General features: G+C 35.6%; 1 protein-coding gene across 2 annotated transcripts in view; it reads right to left on the minus strand.

Moving 5' to 3' along the window:
• KIAA0895 (KIAA0895 ortholog) overlaps nucleotides 1-15023 on the minus strand; it is a 50076-nt gene that overhangs the window by 14178 nt on the left and 20875 nt on the right. For both annotated transcript variants that reach the window (XM_045565147.1, XM_045565146.1), the window contains one exon: nucleotides 13671-14383. In XM_045565147.1, the coding sequence (XP_045421103.1) occupies nucleotides 13671-14383 (713 nt within the window). The remainder of the gene's footprint in view (nucleotides 1-13670; nucleotides 14384-15023) is intronic.

Here is a 15023-nt window from a genome sequence, read left to right on the forward strand (position 1 = left end):
TAAGATCCCCAGGTGCTTCAAGTACACAGTAAAATGTGAGAAAATTTCAGAGAATGGCAAATGCAGCACAAGTGTCCCAGAGGCAAATTTAGTCATATGACAAATAGGATAATTATAATAAAAGCACAAATTAACACATAATTAAAAACCCATTTTAGCAGATGTTTTGCATTTACCTGTCTATAATGGTTACCAGTCATCCAGATATCACAGTGAGAAGAATGTGAGAAACTTGGCCTTAAGAACTACATAAGAAGAAGTGGTACCTTCTATATTGGACTGATAGACTTTAAAAAGGCTAAAAAAATTTTTATTATAATTTTTGCTTATAGGTGTTTTAAAGTATGTACTTAATTTGGGATACAATTAGCTTTTCTAGGCATATGCTTACTCAATAGGACTACGTGGTTATCTGGTTACTATTTATTGTAGCAAATGTAAAAGTCTAGAGAATTAAGAAAAACTTAAATACAGGTGTTCCTTGTTATCACAGATCACAGAATGAATAAATAAATCAGAGAATGAATAAAAATAGTGGGGTTTTTTTGCAAGGAGGGAATGCAATTTTTCTAACAAAATCATATACAATAGTATATCAGTTTCTTCGTTTCATCTTGACTTACATGGCACCATCATGGTGGCAACACTTCATGGGAACTACACTGATGTTCCCAAAAGCCAATTTTAATATTCAATATTAAACATTACATTATATTCAGTCATTCTTCTTTGAATGTCTAACCCATCATCATCTCTATTGGTTCTTTTCTTCATTGGGTTTTCAACTGGTCCAACCCAGACAGATTTGTCAGTAATTACAGAGATCTGCAGCATCCTTCATAGATCTTAAGAAAAAACTTCCCAACCTATCTGCATTACAATACCCCATAGCATGGAGACAGAGCATGGATATAGAGACAGTAGCTGGATGGTTGGAAATAAGTTCAAGCTTCAAGGAAGAAAGGATGTTCAGTGGTAATGAGTCAGTTACTCCATTAGTGAATACTTTTGTGTTACAATGACTTTTGCTTCCTTATACAACTTCTTAACTGCAGGCCATAAAAATTTTGAGTATGATCCAAATTTTAGAAAAAAAAAAGGAGCTTTAAAAGGCACAAATAAGCCTGGAAGGATATACCAAAAGGCTGAAGTTCCCACTTGGGAAGGGGGTGATTGATGGGTTGCACTGAAATTTATTATTTGTATTTTTCAGATATTTTAAAATTCTTTACAATATGCATTATATTAGTGCTATAACAGGAAGGAAAAAGTTCTTTAAAACGGGGAGAAAAAAGGGAGTTCACCCACTATCTTTGGAGTTCAGAGAATCAATGTCTATACCACTTGAAGAATTAGGCTTTCATATACCTCTGCATGAATAATACTTTTAGAGGCAATAAATTTCATCCCAAACCCCTCTTCTCTGTATATCATCATTTATGTTAATCAGAAAACTATACCCCCCCCAATATAGTATACAATTCCAAAGAAAATAAAGTGGAGAAACAGGGTGAATAAGAAGGTAGAAGAGATGTGATGCATTGCATTCTGGGAATATTTGAATATTAAATATTAAAATGAAAGCTTAGAAAGTCCCTAAACTCTGGAACCTGGGGCAGGAGGCTCAACAAATCAACTCTCATGTGAATCTTAATCTTAAGAGCCTACTAAATAATTTCTTATACCTGTTTTCAGGCCAACTTAAGCCCTTGGATAAGGTGCTTCTTAATCACAGATGAGTAATGGAAAAAGAAAAAAGGTATATGAGCCCTTGAAGAAATGTGACACTCCAAGGAAATACGAAACCTTACACCAAAAACTCAAATGAAGAACATACCTCTGAAGGAATACTAGGTTAAACCAGATGAAACTGCCATCTTTGTAGGTCAAAATGATTAAATATGAATAATTTTATATGGTTCAACCTAATTTATTCTACAGGAAACCCAATAAAGTTTTAGAAAGCACAAGCTTCATTTCACAAGTTAAAGAAACCAATGACAACCTTCAAAATTTCTCTTAGAAAAAAAGGAAAACGTCAAAAATGAGACGGAAGTTGTGACATATGGAATGCAGATGACTAATACTGAGCCTATTATAAGAGTAAGTTAAAATAACTAAAATAAATAGTACAGAGCAATATTTAAAATTAAAGAAAACTTTTCTTACTTATAAAAAGACCAAGTAAACTGATCAAATGGCCACTTCAGATCAGTGGTTACCTGTGAACAGGGTTCAGGGAAGAAGAGTGACTGCAATGTACACCTAAAATAAGTGAATTTTATTGTCTGTAAATGAATAAAACTATTTTATATTTTTTAAATACCATTATGTTCTAGGTAAGTTAATGAGAAGAGAACCACTCTGAGACACATCAGGATGTCTATAACCTGTTTTGAAAAAGAAACAATTGGCCGGGTACCATGGCTCATGCCCGTAATCCTACCACTCTGGGAGGCTGAGGTGGGAGGATCGCTTGAGGTCAAGAGTTCGAGAGCAACCTGAGCAAGAGCAAGACCCTGTCACTACTAAAAATAGAAAAAATTTAAAAGTTAGCAGGGTTTGGTGGTGCATGTCTGTAGTCCCAGCTACTCCGGAGGCTGAGATAGGAGGATCACTTGAGTCCAGGAGTTTGAGGTTGCTGTGAGCTAGGCTAACGCCATAGCACTCTAATCTAGGTGATAGAGCGAGACTCTATCTCAAAATAAATAAATAAAATTGAAAAATTAAAAAATTAAAAAGAAATAATCTCCACTGCACAACTCACTAACTAGCTTTATCCCAACAGACTCTAGGCAAAGAGCTCCCTAGAGTGGATGATTAACAAAACTGTTTCTTTGAAATTAAAAAGCCCAGTGTGGAACAACCTAAAAACTCAAGTTAATTGAATTATTATACACCCATTAAATGAAATATATACAGTCACTGAAATTGATGCTAACAAAAAGAAATGTTGACAGTTTTTAATGACATGAGAAAATGTTCATGATAAGCAAGCAAAAGTTCACTAACTGCAATTATGAACATTAGGCATGATTATGAACATCGGGCATGGGAAAAGGAGAATACACTAAAAGAACAATAGTGGTTATCTGTGGGTGGGAGAATTATGAAATTCTTATTCTCTACGCTTTTCTAAGTTTTTATAATGAATATATATTACTTTTTTTTCTTTTTCTTGTTAACCCCCTAAAAACCTGCTGAAACATATTACTTTTATAATTAGAAAAATAAATATTTAAGTGCCTTCTACTTTGGAATCTCCTGTCCTTTCTCATTACCTAATTACCTTGTCCCACTTGCCAGGTAGTCATTGATATTCCTTCTCTGAAACATCTGCATTTAACAGAGAAACACATAAAAGTTAACTTAAAAATTCAACTGGTTTTTTCTATAACAGATTTTTAGGCAGAACAGAGTGCTAGTAGGAAAAGAGTTGGTAGGCCTTGCATTCTGAAGGTCAACTCATGGAGCAGGCAGCCACTTCCCTCATCGCTGTCAAAATGTAGCCCAGTTTTATCATCTACAGATATCAAATATATTCTCTGCTTTTTTCCAACTCTAAGAGTAGCAAATATAAATAGTAAGCAAAGTACTTTTACAAATTTTCATAAGTCAGTTTTAAAACCTCTAGAACCAAAACATCTTAATATACGCACACCTATCCCAATTTTCCAGGACTTGGTCCCCTACTCTGCATGAATCTGACTTTGGACCTTTCCTTTGTGTCCATCTTAGTATCCGGCCAACTCCTCCATCACCATATTAGAAAATGGTATAACAGAATCTAATTAAGCTCCACAAGACACACTATCAAGTAGGGTAATGCTTCTTGCTAAAAATGAGATGAAACAGGCAACCAAATACATTTTTACCTTTTTAAAAATATTGAGCAAAAAGCTCATTTTTTTGCTAAATTATTAATCAATATTATCTCTGCTCATAAATCAGTCATTTTTGAATCCTTCCCTGTTTGTAGAATAAGAAGATAATATTTTATTCTGTTTATTTATTTGGAGACAGGGTCTCACCCTGTTGCCCAGGTTAGAGTGCAGTGGTGTCATCATAGCTCACTGCAACCTCAGACTCCTGGGCTCAATAGAGCCTCCCCCCTTGGCCTCCCAAAGTGCTGGGATTACAGGTATGTGCCACCACACCTGGCCAAGGGTAATGTTTTAAATAAAGCTTTGTATATCTTATAGGCATCAAAACAAATTGATTTTCAGAGAGTAGGAACCTAGAGCAAAGAGGGAATAAACACAAAATGAGCAACTGTTCTACATAAAGTAAATGGTCCTATCTCTTTCCTGATCTGGATGTCACTTATAATGCTACACAAAACAGAACACTATTCATAATGTTACAGCACTGTCATCTCATGATATTGAAGCACTTATATTCTCCTCTATTAAAAGAAGAACAATATGTAATCAAATTCTTTTCAACAAATAGTGCTGGGACAATTGGATATTCATATACAAAAGAATGAAGTTAGACCCCTACCTCATATCGTATACAAAAATTAACTCAAAATGGATCAAAGCCCTAAAAGTAAGAGCTAAAGCAATACAACTCTCAGAAGATAGCACAGGTATAAATCTTCATAACCTTGGTTTAGGCAATGGATTCTTAGATGTGATATCAAAATGACACAAAAACCACAAACAGCAAAAAGATAAGCTGGACTCCATCAAAATTAAAGTTTGTGCTTTAAAGGATACCATCAAGAAAATGAAAAGACAATCCAAAGAACTGGAAAAATGTTTGCAAATTTCATATCTGATAAGGGACTTAGATCTAAAACATGTAAAGAACTCCTGTAACTCAATAATAAAAACATGAATAACCTAATTCAAAATGGGCAAAGGATATGAATAGATAGTTCTCCAAAGAAGATATACAAATGGCCATCATTAGCCATCAGGGAATTGCAAATCAAAACCACAATGAGACACCACTTCACTCTCTCTAGGATAGCTACAGGTGGAAAAAAACCCAAAATAAAAGTTGATGAGAAATTGGAACCCTCACACACTGCTAGTGGGAAAGGAAAATGGTGTGGTCACTTTGGAAAATAGTCTAGCAGTTCCTGAAAAGGTTAAACCAACCTAGAGTTACCATATGTACCAGCAATTCAACTACTAGGTGTGTAGCCAAGATAACTGAAAACATATGTCTACACAAAAATGCATACACAAATGTTCATGCAGCATTATTCTAACAGTCAAAAAGTAGAAACAACCCAAATGTCTACCAACTAACAAAAAAACAGAATGTAGTATATCTATACATGGAATATTGTATAAAAAGTACTGATACATACTAGAATATAACATGGATGAACCTTGAAAACATTGCAAGTGAAAGAAGCCAGTCACAAAGGACCACAAGGACCACATATTGTATGATTCCATTTATATTAAATGTCCAGAACAGGCAAATCCAGAAAGTCAGGAAGTAGACTGGTGGTTACCTACAGCTGGGAGGCAGGTGAGAATTAGGGATTGACTGATAATGGGTACAGTGTTTCTTTTGGGGGTGATAAAATGTTTTGGAATTAGATAGTGGTGATGGTTGCATAATTGTAATATATTAACAACCACAGAACTGTACACTTTAAATGGGTGAACTGTATGGTAAGTGAATTGTATCTTAATAAAGCTGTTATTTAAAAAGGGGGAGTAATCAAATAGCATAACATAACATTCAACCACTAATTTAGAAAATGAAAAATTTCTCAATATAAAACTTACAGTACTATCTTGGTTGATATAACAAACTTTCTGAAAAATCTCAATATTCTGCTAAATAATATGCTTTCGGTTTACTTGCTGATTTTGTTTACTGCTTAGCAATTTGGAACTCTGACCATCAATCACAAGCCATTTCAACAGTCATGTACAAAAAACTAGCTCCCTTTTCAATTGCAGTTTTTACTCAATAAAAAACTAAATACAACAGGGACATTAATATGATATGAGGCAGGGTAATGCTATGGAAAGACTAGAAGTCAGAAGACCAGGTTTTATGTTAGAACCTCACCATTTACTGACTGTGTGATCTTAGGTTTATCATTTTACCTTTCTTAGGGTTTAGTTTCTTTACTAGCAAAATGGAGATGAAAATCTTTGCCCTACTTACCTCACAGGGTTGTTGTGAGGACAAAATGAGAGGGGGGTTGTGAATGTGCTTTGTAATCTATTTCCCATGTGACTGGATATAGTACTTAAGTTTTATCAGAAGACTGCTGGGTTTTAATTTCAGAATTTAAGGTAATTTGTTTGCCCTCCAATTTTTTATTCAAGGTAATGTTTTTCCTGCCTAATTATAATATACAATTCCAACCTTCCCTTCATTCCATCCCTTTTCAGAAATTCTAAAATCTAGAACTTCCCCCCACCAAATACTAATTAATTCCTATGAGATCAGACAGTCCTTTTCTTACGTGTGATAAATCTTAAAGATGAATATAATATTCTGTGTTTTACATCGTATATGGCCCCTTTTCTTAGGCAGTGTTCCTCAAAACAGTTTGAAAATGGTTACCTCAGATAATCATGGGATACACATAAATACACACACACACACACACACACACACACACACACACACACACACACACACATACACATCCTGGTACTTTGAAATTCTCAGAATGAAAAGCAAAATTCCAAATACTGAAGGAGTTTTTTAATGTTGACTATTGCTGGTAGCAAATTAGATAAATAAAAATCTGTAACTATTCAATCAGATTATGAGGCCTCCATTCAAGGTACTATAGCCAAAAATGAAAACAAATGGGACAATGGAGCAGCGGTCACACTCTCGAATCCCTTCAGCTGTAAGCAGTAACCACTGTGTAAAGCTATTGGTTGTAAGACATCTTGGAGAGGCAACAGAAGAGCATCTTTACATTCCAATGTTTTAAAAAAACTGTGCTGACCAAACAGATCATATATGTAAGCTAAACTTGACCCTTGGGCCACAAATTTGGATCTGTTGCTTGTAAAGCCCTTTACTAAATTTCTAGCATACCAGCAAAAAGAACTATTCGTTTTGTCTAGCCATTCATTCATTTACTCATCTTTATGGTTACTTTCTATGTGCTACTCACTGTTACTTTTATTCTTTTTTATATTTTAGAATCTAAATCCCTGTCCTACCACTAGACTGGCAGAGATGACATATAAACAGATACTGTAGTAAGACTTTGGTGGAATTATAAATTAACTATTGTGAGATCATAGAGAAAAAGGCAAACAGAAGTGGAAGATTAGAAGAAATAAGAGGGCACTCCAGGCAAAAGGGAATGATATTGTCAAAAGCATATAGAAACCAAAGAAAGTAAAATACAGCTTGGTTCAGACAAGACTGCAGAGTTCCTAGAACAGAGAGGCACTTGGAAACTTATTTATTCCGTGTCACAAACTGTACTCAATTCTGGGGATAGTGGAAATAAGTAAAGTACACTTCTATCAAGGAGGTCAGTCTAGTAGTAAAGACAAATAAGAAACTTAAGGATGGTTAACAGTGGATATAAACGTTATGATAGAGCTGAGTATAGAGCTGACTTTGGTGTAAGGCCTTGCAGGCTATGCTCAAGATTTTGGACTTTATCCTAAATTTTGAGGAGCCCTGAAGTTTTTCAGGAAGGGGAAGTGACATGATCAAATTTGGACCTTAGAAAGACAGTGACAGCAGTGTGGAGAGCAGGGGATGGACAGAAGGCAGCAAAACTGCTTTTGACAATAATCTAGTTTTCTATAACATGAACTGCAAACTAGGATCAGATTATAATAAAAAGAAATCAAAGTATTTCAAAAAAATTATACTCTACATATGCAGAACCTAGGAAATAAATAAATCTCAGACATTGAATCTGTCTTCAATGAATGACACAGCCAGGCAAAGAAAGAAGTTGTCACCTGCAGCCCATTCCACCCTCTTCTCCCCCAACCCTGCTCTTAGTTCTCCACTTCCAAACTTCTGCGTTGTCAGGGTTTAATGAATACAAGGGTGAGTGGGAAAATGAGAGGGTAACTGCTCCCAGGATAAGATATTTATAAACAGCTTAGTACTGCAAACTGTTCTTTTACCACCTACGTTGAAAAAAGCAGATATTCAAGCTATTGTGTAGAAAAGACTGTTAAAGTAAAAACTTGAGAATGTACATGTTAGTTGAGTTTTCAAAGGCAAATCAACAAAGTGTTTCAATGAGTCATCAAGGTCATACCTTCTTCCAAGTACATATAATCTGATTGGGGTGCTTCCATCTCTGATCTGTAAGAAAAGCTTTCTTGCTAGTAGGTTAAGAAATGATCCCATTTCTCTAATCTGATACACAAAACTACTATGGAACATTCTAAACTCAAAGTAATCTCTTAAAAAACTTTATAGCTTCAAGGTACCTGTGAAAGGTCTGTGATTTGCTAAACAGAAAATCATGTAATCTAGGGAGAGGTATAATTTAAAGAAAGCTTACTTTTTCCTTCCCTTACTGTTTTGACAACTTGAGGTCTACAAAGATAAAATGCTGTTTCAATGCTAGTAAAACTGTAACTTAGCCTTAAAGAAATTTTATGTCAAGACGTCATATTGTTGAAGGCATTTTATTTCCAAATAAATTTTTTCTATCAAAAAAGAACATCTGTCTTGCTTTAGAGCACACATGATTTTATATATGTATTTTTATGAATGTGTTTTAAAATAACAAAGAATTACCTATTCCAATCATACTATAAACTCTAAAAGCAAGAGACTGTTTTCAGAGTACCACATTTAAAACTCTTTATATTAACCATTGCTCCTAACAAGGTAGAACCTATGTTAAATAGATCTGGTGAATTGGACATGGCAAAATGGCAACCCAAGGGATGAATGTGGGCCATTCATCACAGGTTTTCATTGGCCTGGACAGCCTGTGTTTGTTTAACTGAATTAGGTGTCAATGTTTACAAACTGGAAGACTTCACATAAAATTCAGGTTTCTACCTTCTCTTAAAAACCCTGAACATATAATAACACTGGCTCAAAAAAAAATAACCACTGTCTGATTTCCAGTTTGCTACTGTCCCCAGCCAGCTCCCTGAAATCGTTTATGGCCCCTGCCTAGATTCTGTAGGCATCTGAGTTTGTGACTCCATATGCCATGACTATATAATACAAAGTCTGCTAACTAGGAAGATGAAAATAAGAATTTATTTCCTAACATAATGAAGTTGATCCAAGTAGGTACTCACTTTTAATATACCCAAGAGTGGAGGAGCTGAGGCCACCATGGCTGCCAGAATGCAGCTAGGCAGGTCTCAGGAGACTCCACCTAGAGCTATATCCCAGTCTTGTAGCCCATGCTCGATACCCTGTACCACCTCAATAGCCTGAGTGCCTCCCTAGGGACTAACTGCTTAGACCAAAAAAAAAAAAAAGCCTGAGTCCTGGAACTCCTTGATAATCATGAAGAGCCTGAGCATTGCCTTGGTTCCACTGTGGCAGACTTGTTTGTACATGAAAAGTTCTGCCAATCTGTGCACTGAAGAGGACCACCGTCATCCTCCAACAGTACAGACTGCCTGCCTTAGAAGGATCCAGATCATGAAACTTAAAAGACTGTCAGCTGGGGGTTGGTAAGGCCTCATGCGTGGAAAACCATGAGGCTACTTGGCCATCCTGGCCTCTTTTGGCAGCACATTTCTGGGTCCTGGAGACCAGTCTTGAAGCTGTTGTTTTGTCTGGGGAGGGGAAGCATATACGATGTCATGTCGTAATTTACTCAGATGCTGAAGAGGAATTTAAGCATATTTTTCCAGAGGCCCTGTCCTGTGAATTTCCTATATTTGATTAAAGTGGTCTAAATAGTAGACTTGGCATTTATTGACAGCATTCTCCCAAATAGTGGCATTTCAGGTACAAGCCAGCTAGGATTGCTGGGGCTATTTAGAAGTCTCAAGCAATCCAAGTGTAAGTTTAATCTCCTGAAGCTGGAATTGGATCGAAATAAAAATTGTAAAGCCACAGGCTAAGCAGTGACAATTCTCAATCTGTGGGGCTTCTGAGGCTCCCAAATTGCCTTCCAGAGAAATGAGAGAATTCATTTTAATTTAATGGTGAGAAATCTCTTTCTCAACAGGCAGGACTAGGATAGGTCTCCAAATTGAAGAATATTGATAAATAAGTCTCAGCCATCTCTTTCAGCACTAAGGGGGAAAAATGCAAATAGAATTTTTGTAATTATCATAAATTTTACATTTGTGGAACCCCTGTTCAATCAATTGCAATTTCCACAAAAAAAAAAAATCACAAGAATAACTGCCAAATAGGAATAAAAATAATAGCTATTTTTTATTAGTGCTTATTATGTGCCAAGCACTATGCTAACTACAATATATGCATTGAGCATTATCTCATTTAATAATCAAAATAACTTTTTTAACCTCTTTAAGTAGGTATTTTCTTTACTCCATTTTACACATGTGGGAAGTAGTGCAGCATAAATATGTAATCACTATGTTAAAACTGCCTTCTCCCATCCAAAGGGATGCCACTTTATATAAGTAACTTATCCATTTGAGTCACAATCTTTAGCACAATCTCAGCATGTTTTTTTTTTTTTTTTTTTTTTTTTTTTTTGAGACAGAGTCTCACTTTCTTGCCCGGGCTAGAGTGAGTGCCGTGGCATCAGCCTAGCTCACAGCAACCTCAAACTCCTGGGCTTAAGCGATCCTACTGCCTCAGCCTCCCGAGTAGCTGGGACTACAGGCATGAGCCACCATGCCCGGCTAATTTTTTTTTTTTTTTGTATATATATTTTTAGTTGGCCAGATAATTTCTTTCTATTTTTAGTAGAGACGGGGTCTCACTCTTGCTCAGGCTGGTCTCGAACTCCTGACCTCGAGCGATCCACCCGCCTCGGCCTCCCAGAGCTGGGATTACAGGCGTGAGCCACCGCGCCCGGCCTACAATCTCAGCATGTTTTTAAAAAAGTGAATGCCTATTAGAGAATATAGAAGCAGTAAAAATAAAAAAAAAAATATATATATATATATATATGCAGTAGAAAAGATCTCTTCTAACAAAGGAAAATAAAAATCATGATTAAAATTATTTCAATCTTTACATAATAGCTTTAGATAATTAAACTTTACATAATGGCTTCAAAAGACTGGTCAGATTCCATGTTATTTATAATAAACATCAAAAAGTCTTCTGGTCACAAGAACAAATAACAATATTGTATTATCAGGAAAAATGCTAAACTAGGGCATACACCACAGGCAAAAGAAACCATGCAGTTTTACCTATCCTACAGACAGATTTTCACAAAGCCAAGTTCAGGCTAAAGCATTATAAAAACCTGTACAAGTTAATTTAGTCAAATGTAGTCTGCCTTTATGATTTCAAAACTATGCCCTGTAGGTAAACATTAGCCAATTTCTCCTTAAATACTTAAGTGAAGTTTTGAAATTTCTTATAGCCCTGTAAAACATAAAACTATGTGCTAAGGGTCTAATTTGAGCAATTTAGAAAGTATTATTCATATCATTCACATCACAATTTTCTAACCTTGAAGATAATTTTTAAAATCTCATTATTTTCTTCTTTAAATGAGGGCTTAAATATTTATTTGATGATGACTAATAATTTTAGTGAAGTATTAACAAGTCCACAGGCAAGAATCAAGCCTGAGTCTCCAAACCACTGACAGGAGGCCTAAGCAAGTTGGGAAGGTAATACAATAGGAAGAACCAGAGATTGAATGCTCCATATAATGCATTAAAAAATCAATTATTGATAGAAGGCCAGGCATGGTGGTTCACGCCTGTAATCCTAGCACTTTGGGAAGCCAAGGTGGGAGGACCGCTTGAGCCCAGGAGTTCAAGACCAGCCTGAGCAACAAAGTGAGATCCCGTCTCTACAAAAAATTTTTAAAATTAGCCAGGTGTTGTGGCGTGCATGTGTAGTCCCAGCTACTGGGGAGGCTGAGGCATGAAGATTGCTTGAGCCCAGGAGTTTAAGTTGCAGTGAGCTATGATGACCCCACTGCACTCTAGCACAAGCAACGGAGCGAAACCCTATCTAAAAAAAAAAAAAAATCAATTAGAAAACAAAAACATGTGATTACAAAAATTAATTCAGGATGGATAAAAAACTTAAATATAAGGCATGAAACCATAAAAATTCTAGAATAAAACATAGGAAAAATTCTTCTAGACATTGAACTAAGGAAAGAATCTATGACTAAGATCCCAAAGGCAATTACAGCAACAGCAAAAAATAAATAAATGAAACTTAATTAAATTAAAAGGCTTCCACGCAGCAAAGGAAAAACAGAGTGTATAGATAACTTATAGAATGGGAGAAAATATTCGCAAACTTTACATCTGACAAAGGACTTATATTCAGAACCTACAAAGAGCTCAAATAAATCAGCAAGAAAAAAAGAACCCCATCAAGAAATGGGCAAAAGACATGAACAGAAGTTTTTCAAAAGAAGATGGAGAAACGGCCTACAAACATATGAAAAAATGCTCAACATCACTAATCATCAGGGAAATGCAAATTAAAACTAAAATGAGATACCACCTTACCCCTATCAGAATAACCATTATTAAAAAGCCAAAGAACAATAGATGCTGGTGTGGATGCAGAGATAGTAACGCTGATACACTGTTGTTGAGACTGCAAATTAGTACAACCTCTATGGAAAAGAGTATGGAAATTCCTCAAAGAAATAAATGTAGAACCACTGTTCAATCCAGTAATCCCACTGCTGGGTGTCTACCCAAAGGAAAAGTTGTCATTTCATCAAAACACACTTGCTCCAGAATGTTTATTGCAGCACAATTCATAATTGCAAAGATGTAGAACTAACCTAAGTGCCCATGAATTTATGAGTAGATAAAGAAAACGTGGTATACATACACCATGGAGTACTTCTCAGCTATAAAAGCGAATGAAATAATTTCATTTGCAGCATCTTGGATGGAACTGGAGACCATTATCCTAAGTGAAGTACACCAGGAATGGAAAATCAAACACTGTATGTTCTCACCAATAAGTGGGAGTTAAACGATGGGTACACGTAGGTACAAAGAGATATAAAGGACATTGGGACCAAAAAGGGAGGAGAGTGGAGGGAGAGGATGTGTGGGATAAAAACTTACCTATTTGGTACAATGAACACTATTCTGGTGCTGGACATACCAAAAGCTCTGACTTAAGCATTATGCAAGGTATCTATGTACACTTATACCCCCTTAATATTTGAAATGAAAAAATATAGAAAAGGTAAAAAAAAAAAAAGAAAGAAAATATGGTGTGAGCTACCCAATACTTGTCTGTGGGCTGGCTAATGGGCCATAAGTTTGTAACTCCCAAATGAAAACCTGGAACCAGAATCTGAAGCTGTTTTCCTAAATATACTTGTTTCTTGTCACAAAGAATCTATGTAATAGATTCTTTATAGAATTTTATTAATGAAAAGTAGCTTACATGTAAGTGATACCACTCACCTGGAGATTTCTTGTCACATTCCGTATGTACTGGGTGGGAATTAACTATAGCATATAAATAATTGGAATATTTTTAAATGTCTTTTTTTTTGCTGATAAGATCACACATAATCATTTTAGCTACATGAAAATGAAGATACCACCATTGAAGTGGTATTTTACCTGCTTAAGAAATCGGTCAGATGCGTTGCTGTGCTTGGCTAACACACTTGGCAGAGCAGGATTAGCATACTCAAATTGAGGATTGTAGGTATAGTCAGATTTGAAGAATCTCAGTTTTTCTTTCTCTAAGTTGGTAGGCTTTATAGCAGTCAATATACAAAATTTTTTTCCAGAAAAGTCATCTCCTTTTTCAAAGCTTCTAGACAGCTGAGGCTGAGGCTGGGGTTGCAGCTGTGGCTTTGGCTTTGGAAATGTGGAGAAATGACGCCGCTTGACCTTGCTTTTGGGTTTAGGCGGCAGTACTATGCTGTTCCCTGTAACAGAGATATTATGTGTAAACTTTACAGGACTTGACACTGAACTAGTGACAAAAACAGCAGGCTGCCTCTCCAGGCAGTACCAAGTACCACTGCTTGTCACAGGCACTGGGGTTTTCGTCCTGCAAGGATCTTTGCTATGAGAAGAGCTAGGAGATTTGCTGGGTTTTCTACATCTTTTGGAATAGGTGGAGGAAGATTCCTTTTGTGAATGATGCTTTTTCTCCTCCTTGCTCTGTAGTAGGACATTGTAACTACTGGTTCCAGTTGTGAAAATGTCCTTTAGTATTCCAGGGGGTAAGTGGGAAATGTTTCTTTTGCTGTCAATGATCAATGAATCTTCTGCATTTAGAATAGACTTCTTAGCAAGTTCTTGCTCAGGCCAGTGAAGCTTTTCTGTGTTAATAAACAAGATCAAAACAAAAGAAACAAAAAAGATACCAGATGAAGCAAATTGTTTATTATATGAAAGATATTCTGAAGGTTCCTTAAACTTTATAATTTTATAATACTCTTTAGAAAATACAATTTAAACATTAAAAGGATATATTACTAAACTTTGGTTATGCTAGATACTGTCACTTCTCTTCTCTATGAGCATAAATAAATTAAATTATCTGTAAAAATCCTCAGCTTCAAACCATTTAGGTGATCAAAATCTAAGACAGATGTGAGATAATACACATAAGTAGTTTGAATACTCTACTAGAGAATGTGGATTTCGTTGAAATGATACATTTTTTAATAGCATCAATATCAAAGTAAAATCCAAGGCACTTCCAAAGCCAACATGATCGTGAAATTTGGAACTATATATAAAGGTACCTGTCAGTAAAAGAACATCAAAGTCTTATTTACCTCAAAAACCATTTTTTAGATTAAACAGATGAAATGTGCATGTTTAAGCATGTTTTGGTAATGTTACTCAGTATTAATAATTAGTTGATTTTCTTAGTATTCTAAGCTATAGGTTAATGTTAAAGAAAAACAAGGTTTTTTTCCTGGCAAGTTAGAAAAACACATTTTAATTACTATT

The sequence above is a fragment of the Lemur catta genome, chromosome 11 (assembly GCF_020740605.2).
Source record: "Lemur catta isolate mLemCat1 chromosome 11, mLemCat1.pri, whole genome shotgun sequence".
Taxonomy (NCBI): Eukaryota; Metazoa; Chordata; class Mammalia; order Primates; family Lemuridae; genus Lemur; species Lemur catta.